Source organism: Oncorhynchus nerka, linkage group LG2 (assembly GCF_034236695.1).
Source record: "Oncorhynchus nerka isolate Pitt River linkage group LG2, Oner_Uvic_2.0, whole genome shotgun sequence".
Classification (NCBI taxonomy): Eukaryota; Metazoa; Chordata; class Actinopteri; order Salmoniformes; family Salmonidae; genus Oncorhynchus; species Oncorhynchus nerka.
The window spans coordinates 42923318-42940061 of NC_088397.1; the positions used below are offsets into that span (position 1 = coordinate 42923318).

General features: G+C 44.1%; 1 protein-coding gene across 1 annotated transcript in view; it reads right to left on the reverse strand.

Moving 5' to 3' along the window:
• Positions 1 to 4222: 4222 nt before the first annotated feature.
• The window catches only part of LOC115135492 (kinesin-like protein KIF21B), a 126076-nt gene continuing 113554 nt past the window's right edge, over positions 4223 to 16744 (reverse strand). The window contains 3 exon segments of the mRNA XM_029670259.2: positions 4223 to 8793; positions 14411 to 14551; positions 15455 to 15654. Of these exon segments, the coding sequence (XP_029526119.2) occupies positions 14452 to 14551; positions 15455 to 15654 (300 nt within the window). The 3' untranslated portion in view covers positions 4223 to 8793; positions 14411 to 14451.

A 16744-nucleotide genomic window follows, 5' to 3' on the forward strand; every position in this document is an offset into this window, starting at 1 on the left:
GGAATGAGTTGGACTGCAGAGTGAAGGAAAAGCAGCCAACAAGTGCTCTACATACATGGGAACTACTTCAGGACTGTTGGAGAAGCATTCCAGGTGAAGCTGGATGAGAGAATGCCATGAGTGTGCAAAGCTGTCAAAGACAAAGAGTGGCTACTTTGAAGAATCTCAAATATAAAATACATTTTGATTTGTTTAACACTTTTTTGGTTACTATATGATTCCATGTGTGTTATTTAAAAGTTTTGATGTCTTCACTATTATTCTGCAATGTAGAAAATAGTCAAAATAAAGAAAAACCCTTAAATGAGTAGGTGTGTCCAAAATGTGCATGGGTACTGTATATATTTAAATAAAACTCAAATGCACATACAGTACATTCGGAAAGTATTCAGACCAATTTCATTTTTCCAGCCTTATTTTAAAAATGTATTAAAAAAATGTTTGCCTCATTAATCTACACACAATACCTCATAATGACAAAGGAAAAACAGTTTAAAAAAAATCTTTGCAAATTTATGAATAAAAACTGAAATATGACATTTACATAAGTCTTCCGACCCTTTACTCGGTACTTTGTTGAAGCACCTTTGGCAGCGATTATATTCTCGAGTCTTCTTGGGTATGACGCTACAAGCCTGGCCCCCCATGTATTTGGGGAGTTTCTCCCATTCTTCTCTGCAGATCCTCTCAAGCTCTGTCAGGTTGGATGGGGAGCGTCGCTGTACAGCTATTTTCTGGTCTCTCCTGAGATGTTCAATCGGGTTCATGTCCGGGCTCTGGCTGGGCCACTCAAGGACAATCAGAGACTTGTCCCGAAGCCACTTCTGTGTTGTCTTGGTTGTGTGCTTAGGGTTGTTGTCCTGTTGGAAGGTGAACCTTCACCCCAGTCTGAGGTCCTGAGAGCTCTGGAGCAGGTTTTCATCAAGGATCTCTGTACTTTGCTCATTTCATCTTTCCCTCGATCCTGACTAGTCTCTCAGTCCCTGCCACTGTCAATTTAGGGCCAGATAGCAATGCATTTTGCTTTGTGTTTGTGCTTGTGTTTCTCAATAAGCAATGTAGTTTTGTTTTGACTGAGTTGTAATTTGGTTTATTCTGATTGATTCGATGTTCTGGTCCTGAGGCTTCAGTGTGTTAGTAGAACATTTACATTTACATGTGAACTCAGCCCCAGGACCAGCTGGATGAGGGTACTCTTTTCTTTGCTCAGCTCTTGCCATTGCAGGGCTTGGTAATGATATGAGAGGGGGTCACTGTATTTTAGATGTTTCCAAAACTCAATTGCTCTTTTTTGAGTTTTTATTATTAGTGGATATTGGCCTAATTCTCCCCTGCATGCATTGTTTGTAGTTTTCCTCTGGACATGTAGGATAATCTTACAGAACTCTGCATGCAGAGTTTCAATGGGGTGTTTGTCCCATTTGATGAAATCTTGTTTTGTAAGAGGACCCCTCACCTCGTTGCCATAAAGTGCAATTGGTTCAATGACATTTTCAATTAGTTTTAGCCAAATTTTAATAGGTATTTCAATTTGAATTAGCTTTTTAATGGTGTAGAATGCCCTGCGTGCTTTCTCTCTCAGTTCATTTACTGACTCATTAAGGTGTCCAGTTGAGCTTATTTTAAACCTAAGTAATTGTAATGTGTGCAGTACTCTATATATTTTGTACCAATTGAGAACTTTGGTCAAAATCCCTGAGATCTGGATCTTCTCTGGAAAATCATTATTTTAGTATTTTGGGGGTTTGCTGCCAGGTCCCAGGTCTGGCAGTACTGCTCTAGCAGGTCCAGGCTCTGCTGCATCTCCCTGACTAAGGCCCTTCTCCCCGATTGCTTAGTTTGGCCCAAGCGGCCAGCTCTAGGAATAATCTTGGTGGATCCAAACTTTTTCCATTTACTGTGTACTTGGGGACCTTCAATGCTGCAGACATTTTGTGGTTCCCTTCACTAGATCTGTGCCTCGACACAATCCTGTCTCGGAGCTCTATAGACAATTATTTCGACCTCATGGCTTGGTGTGGGCGCCTTTCCAAATCATGTCCAATCAATGGAATGTACCACAGGTGGACTCCAATCTCAAGGAGGATCAATGGAAACAGGATGCACCGGAGTTCAATTTAGAGTCTCATAGAAAAACGGTCTGATACTTATAGTAAGGTATTTCTAAAAACCTGTTTTCGCTTTGTCATTAGGGGGTATTGTGTGCAGTTTGATGAGTGAACAAAAATATTTCATCCATTTAAAATAAGGCCGTAACGTAGCAAAACGTTGAAAAGGTCAAAGGGGTCTGAATACTTTCCGAATGCACTGGAAGTATACTAAAGTATATTAAAATACATGCTTATTTAAGTATTTGTATTTGAACCCAGGTCCGATCATTATGACTGCATGAAGATAACGTCTGATCCTCAGTACTTGAAACATGAAATCAAGTTTTCACAGTGCCGTAAAAGAGTTTACTTTGGACCTTTTCTGATCAACAGTTAATTCACCGGTATCCTTCTATTTGGCTCATTGTGTGAACCACACGCATACAGAGTAATTAAGCCAAAATTCAAAGAGAGGAAGTGCTGTAGGACACGCCCATGTTATTCTGCGGATATGCTCGGCCTTTGTTCTCTGCATAAACCCATGCAGATGTACGGTTTGTGCCTATAAGACTGATTGTGTTTGATGACGTATTAAAGTCCCTCTCACTGTCCTTCTGCTCTCAATCAATCTTTATCTGCCATGGTTTCTCTCCCTCTGTCTCTTTAGACTCTCTCTCTCGCTCTTTCTCGCTTTCTGCCTTTCGCTCCCTCTCTCTCTCTTTCACTCTGTCATTCTGTTTTTCTCCCACCCCTGCCCTCCATCTCTGTGGTTGTCCATGTAGCTTACAGGTCTAATCAGTACAGTGGTGGCAGTGGTGGTTGTACAGAGTTCCCGTGGTTCTCTCTATTTATACTTCTCTCTCGCTTTATTAGTTCCCTTCTGCTTTCAAATGAACTCCCTCCACTACGCCACAGAGCACCGCCTGCCTCCTCTCAAGGCTAAGGTGTCTCCAGTACTATGTCAGTTCTCCTCTTCCTCTCCATCTTCCATTCCATCAACCCTTCCCATCCACCCCCTGTTCTATTACTCTCCCCATAACCCTCTCTATCCTCCTCTACCCCCTTTCAACTCATCATTTAGTTATACCACCCTTGTATCTCTTTATCCCCCTTTTTTAAAATTCCGTATTCCATCCCATTATCCCTTTTCCATCCCCCTTTCTGCTTCATAAAACTATCAGTCTTTATCATCCATCTCCAAACCCCTCAGACCCAGGGGAGGAGGACAGGACAGGAAGTCAGCTGAGAGAGAAAGGCACTCAGAGCTTTCTGACTACTCCAACAAGCTATCTCCTGCTGTTACCTGCTCAAAAAGGGCAACACTTCCAGGGAGAATTGGGATGTATAGCCTACTAGTCAACGACCAATGCGATGTTCAAGGTAGCTGATCTGTAATTCATCTGCTCTATGCATTATATTTCTATGCCTGGCTTCGTAAGAGGTTAACAGGAGAAACGTGTGAGTGCAAACAATAGACCTGAGGCTCCATTCAATCCGACGTTCAGCGTTACAGGGTGATTGAAATGTAAAGGAAAAGTTTCCGCGTTAGCAGAGACCGCATTCATGGGAAGCTCCGCATATGTCGCCAATGAACATTGGTTCACCTTTTGAATGTATTATTGATGGAAGGGAAGAGAGACAAAGAGGGAGTGTGTGTGGCACGTCTATTTACGAGCACGCGTGTGTCTGTTTGTGGGGGCATCTGAAACAGTATAAAGTGGTGTCCTCCTACTCCAGCTGTAATGGCTGCCGTACATCACTGCGACAGACTCTCCAGTGGAGCACCCTCGGCAAGCTCTACCCAAACCAGTTAACGGTCACAATCTGCACAGGAAATGAAGATGCTGCCACTCCAAGATGCGACTGCGGAGGGATCGGAGAGGAGTCTCTCTCTCTCATATATATATATATATATATATAGAGAGAGAGAGAGAGATGAGATATATATATATATGAGAGAGAGATATATATATACACAGTAATAGTGTTCTCATCCACCCACATCTGTTGTATTTCACCGCAGAGCTGCTTTGTTTCCACAAACTGACAGCTTGAAAAAACAATTAGTCATTCAACTGAAGTCCAATTGAAGTTTAATGCAAAAAGACAACTTTCAAGACTTAAGATTTGAGTACTTTTGAGACCACCGATTTTATTCTTTGAAGTTTTTTATTTAATTGAAGGAACGTTTTATTGATCCATCATTAAACAATACATCTACTTACAGTTTTTAAATGTCAAGGTATTTTACATGGTATTTGGTCACATGCACATTGTAAGAAAAAGAAACACAATGTTATCTGTACAAACACTTACAGTAGTCCGTAGGGGGAAGAGCCTGTGAAAATAAAAGGCACCTGGTATGACATTTGACCCTGGTTCACAGATACCACCAGATACACGTTTACTGTCCACTTTACCTGTGAAACAGAAATAGAGAGAAACAGAGCCGACAACGGGACGCCATCCCTCCGTGTGACCTCTAATTGTGTGCACTTCTGAGCAGCAAATCAAAATATTACACATACCAGCTCTGGTCAGTGTTTGAATTAGGCCTAGATATCAGAACATATTAGATACATTTCTTACAAATGTATCTTTAGTAGACAAGGTGTTTCCCAGAGCCTCCGTGAGCAACGTGGCTCTTAACAATCTTAGCACATCTACAGTACGAGTGATCCAGACCACTAGTAGAGCAGCCAAAGTGCACCGTTAGACGCTTTTGTTGTTTGTTGCCATTCCGCGTCAGGTCACTTTATTCACAGACCATTTCTGCTAAAAAATAATAGAATCACTGGTGTTTAGAGCCAAAGCAGATGCAAGCGGCAGAGACGTGGAGCTGATAGGCTGAGTGGTTCATTTTCTAATTAGGTGAACGTTTAAGCTCGGGTAGATATACAGACGGTCATATCTGCACGCGGGGTCAGTCGACTTTTTGTCGGGGCGCCGGATAACCAGGAAGTCAATAACTGTGCTCAAATCTCCCCTCCGATAGACAGCATAATACACCTGTATACAGGTGATCCAGCCAACAAGAGAGGTACCGATGGAGACGAGAGAAGAAGCCTAGGAATCTATAGCGGGTGGACATGGCTGTCAGACATGCTCGGTCAGTAGCAGCTCTTCCAACTGGAGAGGAGAGGGGTTCTAATTTGGCTGTGTGGTTAACCCTTTGAGACTACGAGGTGAGCATTTTGATTGTTCTCATCGGCGTCCTGTTCCGGAATTAAAACAGCACCTGTGTGACGTCGAATTAGAACATTCGGTAACACTTTATTTCAGATAGGCCATCTGTAGATGATCAGTAACTATCTAGTAGCCCTAACCCTTAACCTAACCCAAAAATGAACTCTTACCCTTATTCTAAACCTAACCTTAGCAAGCAGTTGCCGGTCAACAGATTATTTGTTGATGGTATGACCACAGACGGACTATCCGCACTATCCAAATAAAGTGTGACTGAACATTCGGTTGGAATATTAATTCTGCTCATGGTTCTGAGGCTTCCTCCTCTCCTACCATCACAACCGCTATGTTCACGCAGCTCTGTTCTACAGCAAATGCACAAGCAGGGGCACCTTTAAAGCGCTTTTAAGGTACCACAGAGCTTCCTCGAACAGCTACTGCGAAACACACTGAGCGAAGGAGTAGAAAGGCTGATCCTGGAACAGTGAACAGAGTAAAGCACCACATAGTTAGCTAGCTATAGGTGATTGGCACAGCTGTGGGTGTTCAACATCCTGGTCCTCCAAGGGACATGATAGAGGATTTGGAAAATACAATATTAAGAAGGGAGTCGACAACAACAACAACAACAAAAAATGCATGATAGTTTGATGTTATTAAAGAAGTCCTAAAAGTCGATGGAGATTACATAGATATTCCATAGATATTCCTCTAAGACAAAGGAACATCGATTGTACCTTAAACACATTCAAATGGCTTTAAAAACAAGGCGTTATGGGCTACATACAGAGACTATAAAACTGGATCTGTGTATAGTATAAACTCCCTCTACCTTCAACTCAGACCTAAACCTAGGCTCAGAATAACGTGATTGTGTCATCTTATGTCTTATGTTATTCTTTATCAAACTATTTACGTCATGTTTAGCAGCATCCACATGTCTCGTAAGAGAGACACCATTGATTCAGTCTTCAAAGACAGCTCTACAAAAGACATGATTTGAGATTCTCATTGCAGTAGATTTCATTTGGGATACTTTTCTTTTGCTCTATTGGACCACCAATCCCTTCCTCTAACGTCATCCATTTGATCACAGTGCAGTGCACACGTTTCTAAGTCTTTACCAGATAAAGTGCACTCAATAACAACTAGATATATTCACAGGAGAAGAAATGCTGCGAGTTACACGTGGCTCAGTCGCTCACTAGGCATCTAAAGATATTTCCGATCCTCAGGGAGGAGTGTGAGAATTTCACAATTTCTTCGGAATGTTCTACGTTGTGACATTGTCAGTGGGAATTGATTAGAATGTCCCCTTCTAAAAGGGTTAGGAGGGAAGATTCTCTGATCAACGGTGCCTGGAGATAGTGGTTAGCCACATGAGTGTGTGTGTGTGTGTGTGTGCGCGGGAGGGCTAGAAGACAAATATGTTTAACTTAGCAGACAGTAAATCTCAGAGCTGAAGGAAGCCAAGCCCTGCCAAGCAAGATGGATAACCTAAAAGCATGTGTGTGTGTGTGTGAAGCCAGGCGTCGCCCCCACACTACCCCAAAGGCACACACACAGCAGGGAAGGGTTCCTTCTTTAAAACTACTGAATGGAATAAATAAAGATCTGGTAAAGTGTGCGTCCCAAATGGCACCAAATTCCTTATATAGTGCACTACTTTTGACGAGGGCCCATAGGACTCTGGTCAAATGTAGTGCACTATGCAGGGAATAGGGTGCCAATAGGGATGCAAGCGCTCTTCCCCTGTCCTGACCTACTTAATCAGACTTTTGCCCCTCATGCAGCATAACTCATCACCACCTGCTAACACAGCAGCCAATTAGCCTAGCTAGCATCACCATCCCTCCCACCACTGTCTCTGTGGCGCAGAACTAGATCTATATCGGTGTCTGCAGTTACAGTTTTCATCAGTTCAGACCTGGGCTCAAATACTATTTGAAATTCCAAATACTTTATCGGTGCTTGATTGAGCTTGCCTGGCATCATGGGCCACATCTGGCTAATCCAGGCAGGCTAGAAGAAATACTGACAAATATTTGAAAGATTTCAAATAGTACTCAAACCAGTGGAGGCTGCTGAGGGGAGAACGGCTCATGACGGCTGGATCGGTACGAATGGAATGGCATCAAACAAACCATGTGGCTTGATGTGTTTGATACCAATTCCACTTATTCCACTCCAGCCATTACCACAAGCCCGTCCCCCACAATCACGGTGCCACCAACCTCCTGTGATTCAAACCCAGTTTTGCAGAAGTTACAACAGCTAATAAGCTCAGAATGGAGTCGCACAGCATACCAGACTCACAGGGTGAGAGGAGAGGAGCGGTTGAGATGGTGGCTTCCCGGGGGGGGGGGGGGGTTCTTATTGAAGCGCTTGAGAGCCTCGGTGAGAGAGAGAGAGAGAGGTCGAGTCCCAACTGGCACCCTAATCCCTGGTCAAAAGTAGTGCACTTCATAGGAAGTAGGGTGCCATGTGGGACGCGGGCCAGTCTCCGGCCGCATAGAGACAGGAGAGATAACGATCTTGAACTTTGGCACCTGTGGAGATACCGCTGTCCGGTGGGGTTGGTGTGTCTGTGCGAGTGTGAATAATACTATTATTCCTGCACTCCCACCCTGATAACACAGCAGTGTGTGTGTGCGTGTGTGTGTTCCTCCAGGACTGGTGTTAGTAGTGATGTTATTATTGCTAGGCTCTCTCAGTGCAGACTCAGCAGCCTGCAGCCAAGGTAGAGGCCACAGAAAACCCATCCATGGAGATGAAGAGACAGGGAATCACAAAGGGCTGAAGTGAACTCTCAACAAACTGTCGAGTGGTTTCAACATACATACTGCATGTATACTGAACAACTCGCTCTCTCAGCCCCCTTTGCTATACATGAATTCCAGTTGGTTCATCTCAGCCAGTAGACAATCAAACACAGACAGCCCTGAAGATAGAAACATAGTCTTTAGTTGGCTCAGAAATGGTGTTTTCCAAGGGTCAGTTCACCTCTGGGAGACCTTGTTTTCATTGAATGACTAATAAATAGGAGAGTAGATGAATCAGTCAGTAGCTGTGTCTATGAACGTCCCATGGGCATTCTGATTTTTGTCCTCACACAGCCATTATCTGGCACAATAAAGGTTTTGTCTTGTCCAAATCCCATCACACCTCAATTGCACTTCCAGTTGGATTGGCAGTAGAAACAAGAAAAGGCAAAAACTCTCAAGCTTCCCGTTTTGCCTTTCAGTTGAAGACACACTCCTCATCAGGATCTTTCCGGAGGAGGCTGAACTTTGCGACGACGCGTCATCCACACCGGTCGTCCCGGTCATGGTTGGTAACCGTGAAGTCCTGCAGCGTCACACCTGATTGGTTGAGGTGGTTGAGGTGAGAGGGTCAGAGGTCAGTGGTGAAGGCCCTCAGTAAAGATGGCCGCAGATAATGATGTCACAATAACGCTCCGACCGAACGTCACCTCTTCTTCCCCACCTTTGCTGACCAGATCTTCACTGTCATATCACTAGAAAGAGAGGGAGGGAGAGAGAGACAGAGGGATGGCGGGGTAGAGAGATGGAGAGAGAAATAGAGTGGGGGTGGGGAGATGAAGGGGGAGAAAGAGAGAGAGAGGACCAGGGGGACACAGAATGAGAGCGAGAGAAACATTGAGAGGGAAGGAGAGCCGAAGGAGAAGACCAAGAGAGATAGGGAGAGACCGAGGAATACAAGGGGGGAGGAAAAGAACAAGAGCAAGAGGCAGAGAGAGAGGAGAGAGGGGGAAGAAAAGAGTGACTCAATTGCCAGCATCTTCAAACAGTTCCATTGTGACTCCCACACAGCACCAGAGAGACAAGACATCAAAACCTACAGTTCACAGAAAGATGACACACACACACACACACACACACGCTACCCCCTACTCCTTCCCCAATTACGGAGCACAAAGGAATCAGCTCCAAAATAGACATCAAACATCGTCCTCCTCTGTGACACACAACCTCCCCTCAAGATAGAGCAAACACCAAAACCCTCATCCCTCTGTCCCTCTTTATGTCTTGCTCTATAATTCTCTGTTTTTCTCTCCCCTCTATCAAACACCACATGTCCCCTGTTATACCCTACAGAGCTCCAATTGAAGTTTGTAAAATACTATAATTGCATTAGGAAGTTAAGAAGAGAATCAACGTATCTTCTCTGCTGTTCTGTTCTCTTTTCCCTGTTAAGAAACTCCCAGCTCAGTTGACAATTTACTCTTAATCTCCTCTCCATTCATGGCCTGCCGAGCACTACCTCCTAACTGCTGTCACATAAGCGTGTGTCTGCCGAGCTAACTGCGGTCTTAATACCCACGATAACACTCCCTCTCCCTCCTCAATCCCTCCTAACATCAGGCTGCTAGCAGGGCTCACTGAAGTGTGTTGCAGAGGCACCGTGTTACTGTAGCATTAGTGGAAAATAGTAGGATGATTGACATGGATGATGTTGGCAAGGGACGGTGTGTGTGTGTGTGTGTGTGTGCATGCGTGTGCTCGTGTGTGTTTGTGTCTGCTTGTGTGTGTGTGTGTGTGCACATGTATGTGTGTGTACTGTAGGTAGGACCCAATTAAAATAATAATTATTGTTAGTGTTACGTGCACTCTTACAAATAAAGGTGCAAGTTGGAACCAAATAAGATTCTTGAGAGTGATGCCATAGAGGAACCATTTTAGGGTCTATGAAGAACCATAAATTGGGATGGTTCTTTGAAGAACCATATAAAAATCCAAAACCTGAATGTTTCGTCCTTCCAGGCCAGGAATTGTTAAGTTCTGGTGTAGGGCTATAAGCCTTTTCCCAGGGCACCTTTCGAGTATTTACCAGTACCACACATGACTGTGTTTGCTATTGTCCAGAGACATGGTTGTTGCATTTGTTAATTTTCAGCCCAATGGACTGCACCAAGTGAGATCCTAAGCGGATATGTGATCATAAAAAAAATATATATATATATTTAACACAATACCATACGTAGTTCCTAAGGCCTTATTTTGAGGGCCTAGTTTTACCCCAATACAGGGGCCTGAAACTCATATACATCACTTTTACCCAAAACCACACCCATCAATATCAAATTTCCCAGCATGCTCTACTGCAGGCAGATTTTTAGAATTGTTTGTTTCAATATCCATGTTTGTCCATGTACATTGAGCGATTACTCTACTGCTACACAAATCAGTTGGTAATTTTTTTTGCACCTGTTACTGAAATGTTTGTTCCAGTTTAAATGCCGGTCAGGGGGTAAGGAACTAGATTCGGCCGTGGGACGATTTTTGCCAGAGTGGATGGTCTAGGGGCCGGAAATTCATTTGAGTAATTATTAACACAGAAAAATGACCGCCACTAAGCCCAAAAAGAGATTATATTTAAAATATGCCATATAGCATATGCTTTCATCCAAAGCAATTTAGTTGTGCATGCATACATTTTACAAATAGGGTGGTCCTGAGAATCTATCCCACTATCAGGACCATCCACTACCAACTGAGCAACAGATGACCAACTGTTGGATATTTGAAAATAATAATAAGTTCATACCTTGATGACATTGAGACACGATCACATAATGTCGTTGCCGACCTCTGCCATAGGTAGTTTCCTCATAATGTGACTTGCAGGTAAGGTTGCAAAATGTTGGTAACTTTCCAAAAAATTCCCAGGTTCTCCAGAAATCCTGGTTGAAAGTTTCCTAGAAACGGAACCAGGATTTTAGGAAAAACTGTGAATTTTGGTAAAGTCACCAACATTTTGCAACCCTACTAGCAGGCCTGACATGGCCTGAGGTATGAACTGGGCTACAATTATGCACTTATAAATAAAAAGTTACAAAGGATGACCTTACAAGGGACCATTATAGTGACAAGTGTTTGTACCCCTTTAGGACAAATCAAAACCTATTTTTCTGAAAGTGCAATATAATGGCCTGAAACTCATGGTTTACAGGCCACATCAGGTGTGCAAGTCACATTATACTGGCTTGCAAAGTGATGTGTAATTCCTATTGGAAATCAGCCAGAGTTAGGATATACAACAGTTAGGATATTTATTCACCTGCAACCTGCTACCTGCATTCCTAACCCAGGCACTAACCCGGTGCCTGGGTTAGGAACATTGTAAAGAGACTACCTAAGGCATTTAAACTGGAACAAACATTTCAGTAATGGGTACAATTGGATACAATTGTATTTTCTCGTCAATCTACACACAATACCCCATAATGCCAAGCAAAAACAGTTTTTTATATAAAAACTGAAATATCACATATACATAAGTCTTCAAACTGTACGCAGAAGTTTGTTGAAGCACCTTTGGCAGCGATTACAGCCTCGAGTCTTCTTGGGTATGACGCTGCAAGCTTGGCACACCTGTATTTGGGGAGTTTCTCCCATTCTTCTCTGCCTAACCTCTCATATCCTGTCAGGTTGAATGGGGAGCGTCGCTGCACAGCTATTTTCAGGTCTCTCCAGAGATGTTCAAGGACATTCAGAGAGTTGTCCCAAAGCCGCCACTCCGTTTTCTTGGCTGTGTGCTTAGGGTCGTTGTCCTGTTGGAAGGTGAACCTTCGCCCTAGTATGAGGTGCTGAGTGCTGTGGAGCAGGTTTTCATCAAAGATCTCTCTGTACTTTGCTCCATTCATATTTCCCTCAATCCTGGCTAGTCTCTCAGTCCCTGCCGCTGAAAAACATCCCCACAGCATGATGCTGCCACCATGATCCACCATAGGGATGGTGCCAGGTTTCCCGCAGACGTGACGCTTGGCATTCAGGCCAAAGAGTTCAATAATGGTTTCATCAGACCAGAGATTCTTGTTTCTCATGGTCAGAGTCCTTTAGGTACGTACCTTTTGGAAAACTCCAAGCGGGCTGTCATGTGCCCTTTACTGAAGAGTGGCTTCTGTCTGGCCACTCTATCATAAATGCCTGATTGGTGGAGTGCTGCAGAAATAGTTGTCCTTCTGGAAGGTTCTCCCATCTCCACAGAAGAACTCTAGAGCTCTGTCAGAGTGACCATCGGGTTCTTGGTCACATCCCTGACCATAGCCCTTCTCCCCCGATTGCTCAGTTTGGCCAGGCGGCCAGCTCTAGGGGGAGTCTTAGTGGTTCCAAACCTCTTCCATTTAAGATTGATGGAGGCCACTGTGTTCTTGGGAACCTTCAATGCTGCAGAAATGTTTTGGTACCCTTCCCCAGATCTGTGCCTCGACACAATCCTGTTTCGGAGCTCTACGGACAATTCCTTCTACCTCATGGCTTGGTTTTTGTTCTGACATGCACTGTCAACTGTGGGACGTTATCATATCCAATCAATTGAATTTACCACCGGTGGACTCCAATCAAGTTATAGATACATCTCAAGGATGATCAATGGAAAAAAGATGCATCTGAGCTCAATTTCGAGTCGTATAGCAAAGGGTCTGAAAACTTATGAAAATAAGCTATTTCTGTTTTTACATTTTTAATACGTCGGTCTTTGCTTTGTCATTCTGGGGTATTGTGAGTAGATTGATGAGGGAAAAAGGCAATTTAATCAATTTTAGAATAAGGCTGTAACATAACAAAATATGGAAAAAGTCAAGGGGTCTGAATCCTTTCCGAATGCACTCTACATATACACATAAATATTCTAACAAACATTTTTTTAAATGTACCTGCAATAGAGCATGCTGGTAAATATGATAATGATGGGCGTGGTTTTGGTTCAATGTGACGTATACGAGTCTCAGGCCCCTGTATTAGGGTAAAACTAGGACCACAAAATAAGCCCTTATGAACTACGTATGGTATTGTGTTAATTATTCTTATTGTGTAACCGCTAAACTGCTTTCTGACTGTACACTGTACTGCATGATTGTAGATAGCGGGTTTACTAACGTGTTAGTTCTAGTAGCTATGTTGACTATGTGACAACGATGTAGACTGTGTGTAGCGGTTAGCGGTCATGATATGAAGGTTTGGCTTGGAAAGCTTTTTTCGCCTGGTCAGAGACAGCTGATTTGTTGTGTACTGAAGTCCACAAGTGAAGGAAATAGGTGAGAGGAGGAGAGCGCATAGATAGATAGATGCGAGAAGGAATTATATATACAATGAGCAAAGTGATCACCCCACATATGCTCTCTCTAATTCTCTCTTTCTTTCTCTCTCTCGGAGGACCTGAGCCCTAGGACCGTGCCCCAGGACTACCTGACATGATGACTCCTTGCTGTCCCCAGTCCACCTGACTGTGCTGCTGCTCCAGTTTCAACTGTTCTGCCTTATTATTATTCGACCATGCTGGTCATTTATGAACATTTGAACATCTTGGCCATGTTCTGTTATAATCTCCACCCGGCACAGCCAGAAGAGGACTGGCCCACCCCTCATAGCCTGGTTCCTCTCTAGGTTTCTTCCTAGGTTTTGGCCTTTCTAGGGAGTTTTTCCTAGCCACTGTGCTTCTACACCTGCATTGCTTGCTGTTTGGGGTTTTAGGCTGGGTTTCTGTACAGCACTTTGAGATATCAGCTGATGTACGAAGGGCTATATAAATAAATTTGATTTGATCACGCTGTTTTCATGTGGTTTCTTAAACGGAAGCAACCGGAATGAAACGGGGATAAAAAAAAACTAAATATGACCAACAGAAATTCACATTTGCAACTGTTGGACTAATGATTACTCCCTAGATCAGCTAGATGCAGGCAAGAGTCTGCCAGGCGGTATTGAATGTGTCACTGTCTGTCAGCTTGATTACTCAAAATTCTCTACGTAAACTTTAATTCATAGGCTCGGTTGTAGCAACCTCATGATGGATACAAGGAAAATACAAGTATCATGTAGTAGCCTAAACCTATCGCTGTTAAATTGAACTGGGTGAATGGAATATGAATGATAGTCATCCAATCTCCTGTAATAGAAATAAGGCCATGCTCATGAAAAAAAAAAGAAATCCTCCCTCATCTTACATGGCACCGACTGCCAATGGGGCAAGGGCATTAGCGAGATAAAGAGAGGGAGAGGAAGAGAGAGGGAGAACATTTTTAAAAAAGAGCACGAGAAAGAGGGCTCTAGAGAGATGAAAACAGGGGACGGAGAGATGAAGAGAATCAGAAGGAGAATGAGTGAAAGTACCAGAGGAGAGCGGAAGCGGGGTTGTGAGTCGGAGTGAAGGCTCATGGGAGGCTTGTGGCGCGACCCTTGATAGCCAGAACCCGTCGCGGTAGACAGGGGGTCAGACCTGGGACATAACTCCATAACTTCACCCTGCAGTCACTGTGGCAGGGCAGGATGAGGAGGAGAGGGGAGGAGAAGTGGACATTGTACAGAAGGTGAAAGAGAGAGAGAGAGGTAGGATAAGGAAGAGAAGGGAAAAGGAGAGGTTAAAGTGGGTTAAGTACAAGATGAAGACAAGGTACTAGTTTAGTGAAGGTGTATTCAGATGGATCAGGAAGGGCATTAAGCATGAAAAGTGAAAGGCGTTGGTGAAAAGAGGTAGGTATAGGGAGGACAGAGATTATTGGCCGTGTGAAGCAGATCCATGCCAACCCCTCTCAATCTACAATCCTAGTGATGTCGTACGTGCACTTCACCGCCGTACCATATGGTCCTGTCAGTCTGCTAACGTTTTCCATGCCATGCCGGGAAGAAGAAAGACATACTGCACATGCCAATGATACGCCTGGTCGCGTGCATCAAGCTGAGCTCTACCAAGCAAGGGACTAGTTGTGTACGGCTGAGTGATATCCGAAATATTTATCCTTGACAAGGAAAATGAATGCCTCATGCACACCAGTCAATGTTCTGTGTTGCAGTCAACAACATTTTCTTGTTAGTCATAGCATCTTCTCAGAAAGAATGTACTGTTCTAGAGTAACTTTTTCGAATAGATTTGCTGCAATAAGGTCTATCATTAATGTGACAAACTCTCTAGCAGAGTGATGCCAAACAACAAGTATATTAACAATCATCTAACAATAACCCATGTAATGAAATATATTTGTGAAATATGCCCCTGATAGTGCAGTTACATCCACTGAAAGCCCCCCCAACTACCATATTTACTTTACCCTTCCAGTGGCGTAACGTCATACCTGGATATGAAGTGAAGAATACATCTCGGAGAAAAGTTATAATAAGTTATAATATGGTTCTAATCATGTGTTAGTCGTGTTTTACCTGGAAGCGGTGAAGATGTGCCGGGAGTTGGTGCAGATGGCATTGATGGGGCTCTCATGACCCTTGACCTCTCCTATGGGGGTGAAGTTATCAACGTTCCACACCTTCAGCATGCCTCCCCGACAGGCACTCAGCAACATGGGTCGCCCTGGAACGTATGCCAGCGCACACACCCAGTCCTTATGGGCGTTGGGGATTTGCTGTGGGGGGGTTCAGTTTAGTTTAAATATACAATTTCACCTGCACACAGTCACAGAAGTATTGTCTTCAGTGCACATGATCCTCTATGGCTAAACTAGGCACAGATATCCTTTCCACGGAGGCTTACTGTGGGTGTTTGACTAAGATACTTACATGAATGCACGCACGCCCACACACCAGACCTGGGTTTAAATACTATTTAGGGTACTTCAATTACTTTCAAAGACAATGTTGAAAGTAAGTATTTTGATTAACACAAGTAGTTGAATATGGGAATAAATGTGAAAATACACTCAGAAAGTATTGCCATGTATTTAAAAATACTCAAATAAATAGGCAGGTGTATATTGTCCTGTTCAAGTGAGCACAGCACAACAAGGACCATGGTGCTTGCCTACGGAGCTGTGAGGGGAACGGCACCTCAGTACCTCCAGGCTCTGATCAGGCCCTACACCCAAACAAGGGCACTGCGTTCATCCACCTCTGGCCTGCTCGCCTCCCTACCACTGAGGAAGTACAGTTCCCGCTCAGCCCAGTCAAAACTGTTCGCTGCTCTGGCCCCCCAATGGTGGAACAAACTCCCTCACGACGCCAGGACAGCGGAGTCAATCACCACCTTCCGGAGACACCTGAAACCCCACCTCTTTAAGGAATACCTAGGATAGGATAAAGTAATCCTTCTCACCCCCCCCCCCTTAAAAGATTTAGATGCACTATTGTAAAGTGGCTGCTCCACTGGATGTCATAAGGACCATGGTGCTTGCCTACGGAGCTGTGAGGGGAACGGCACCTCAGTACCTCCAGGCTCTGATCAGGCCCTACACCCAAACAAGGGCACTGCGTTCATCCACCTCTGGCCTGCTCGCCTCCCTACCACTGAGGAAGTACAGTTCCCGCTCAGCCCAGTCAAAACTGTTCGCTGCTCTGGCCCCCCAATGGTGGAACAAACTCCCTCACGACGCCAGGACAGCGGAGTCAATCACCACCTTCCGGAGACACCTGAAACCCCACCTCTTTAAGGAATACCTAGGATAGGATAAAGTAATCCTTCTCACCCCCTTAAAAGATTTAGATGCACTATTGTAAAGT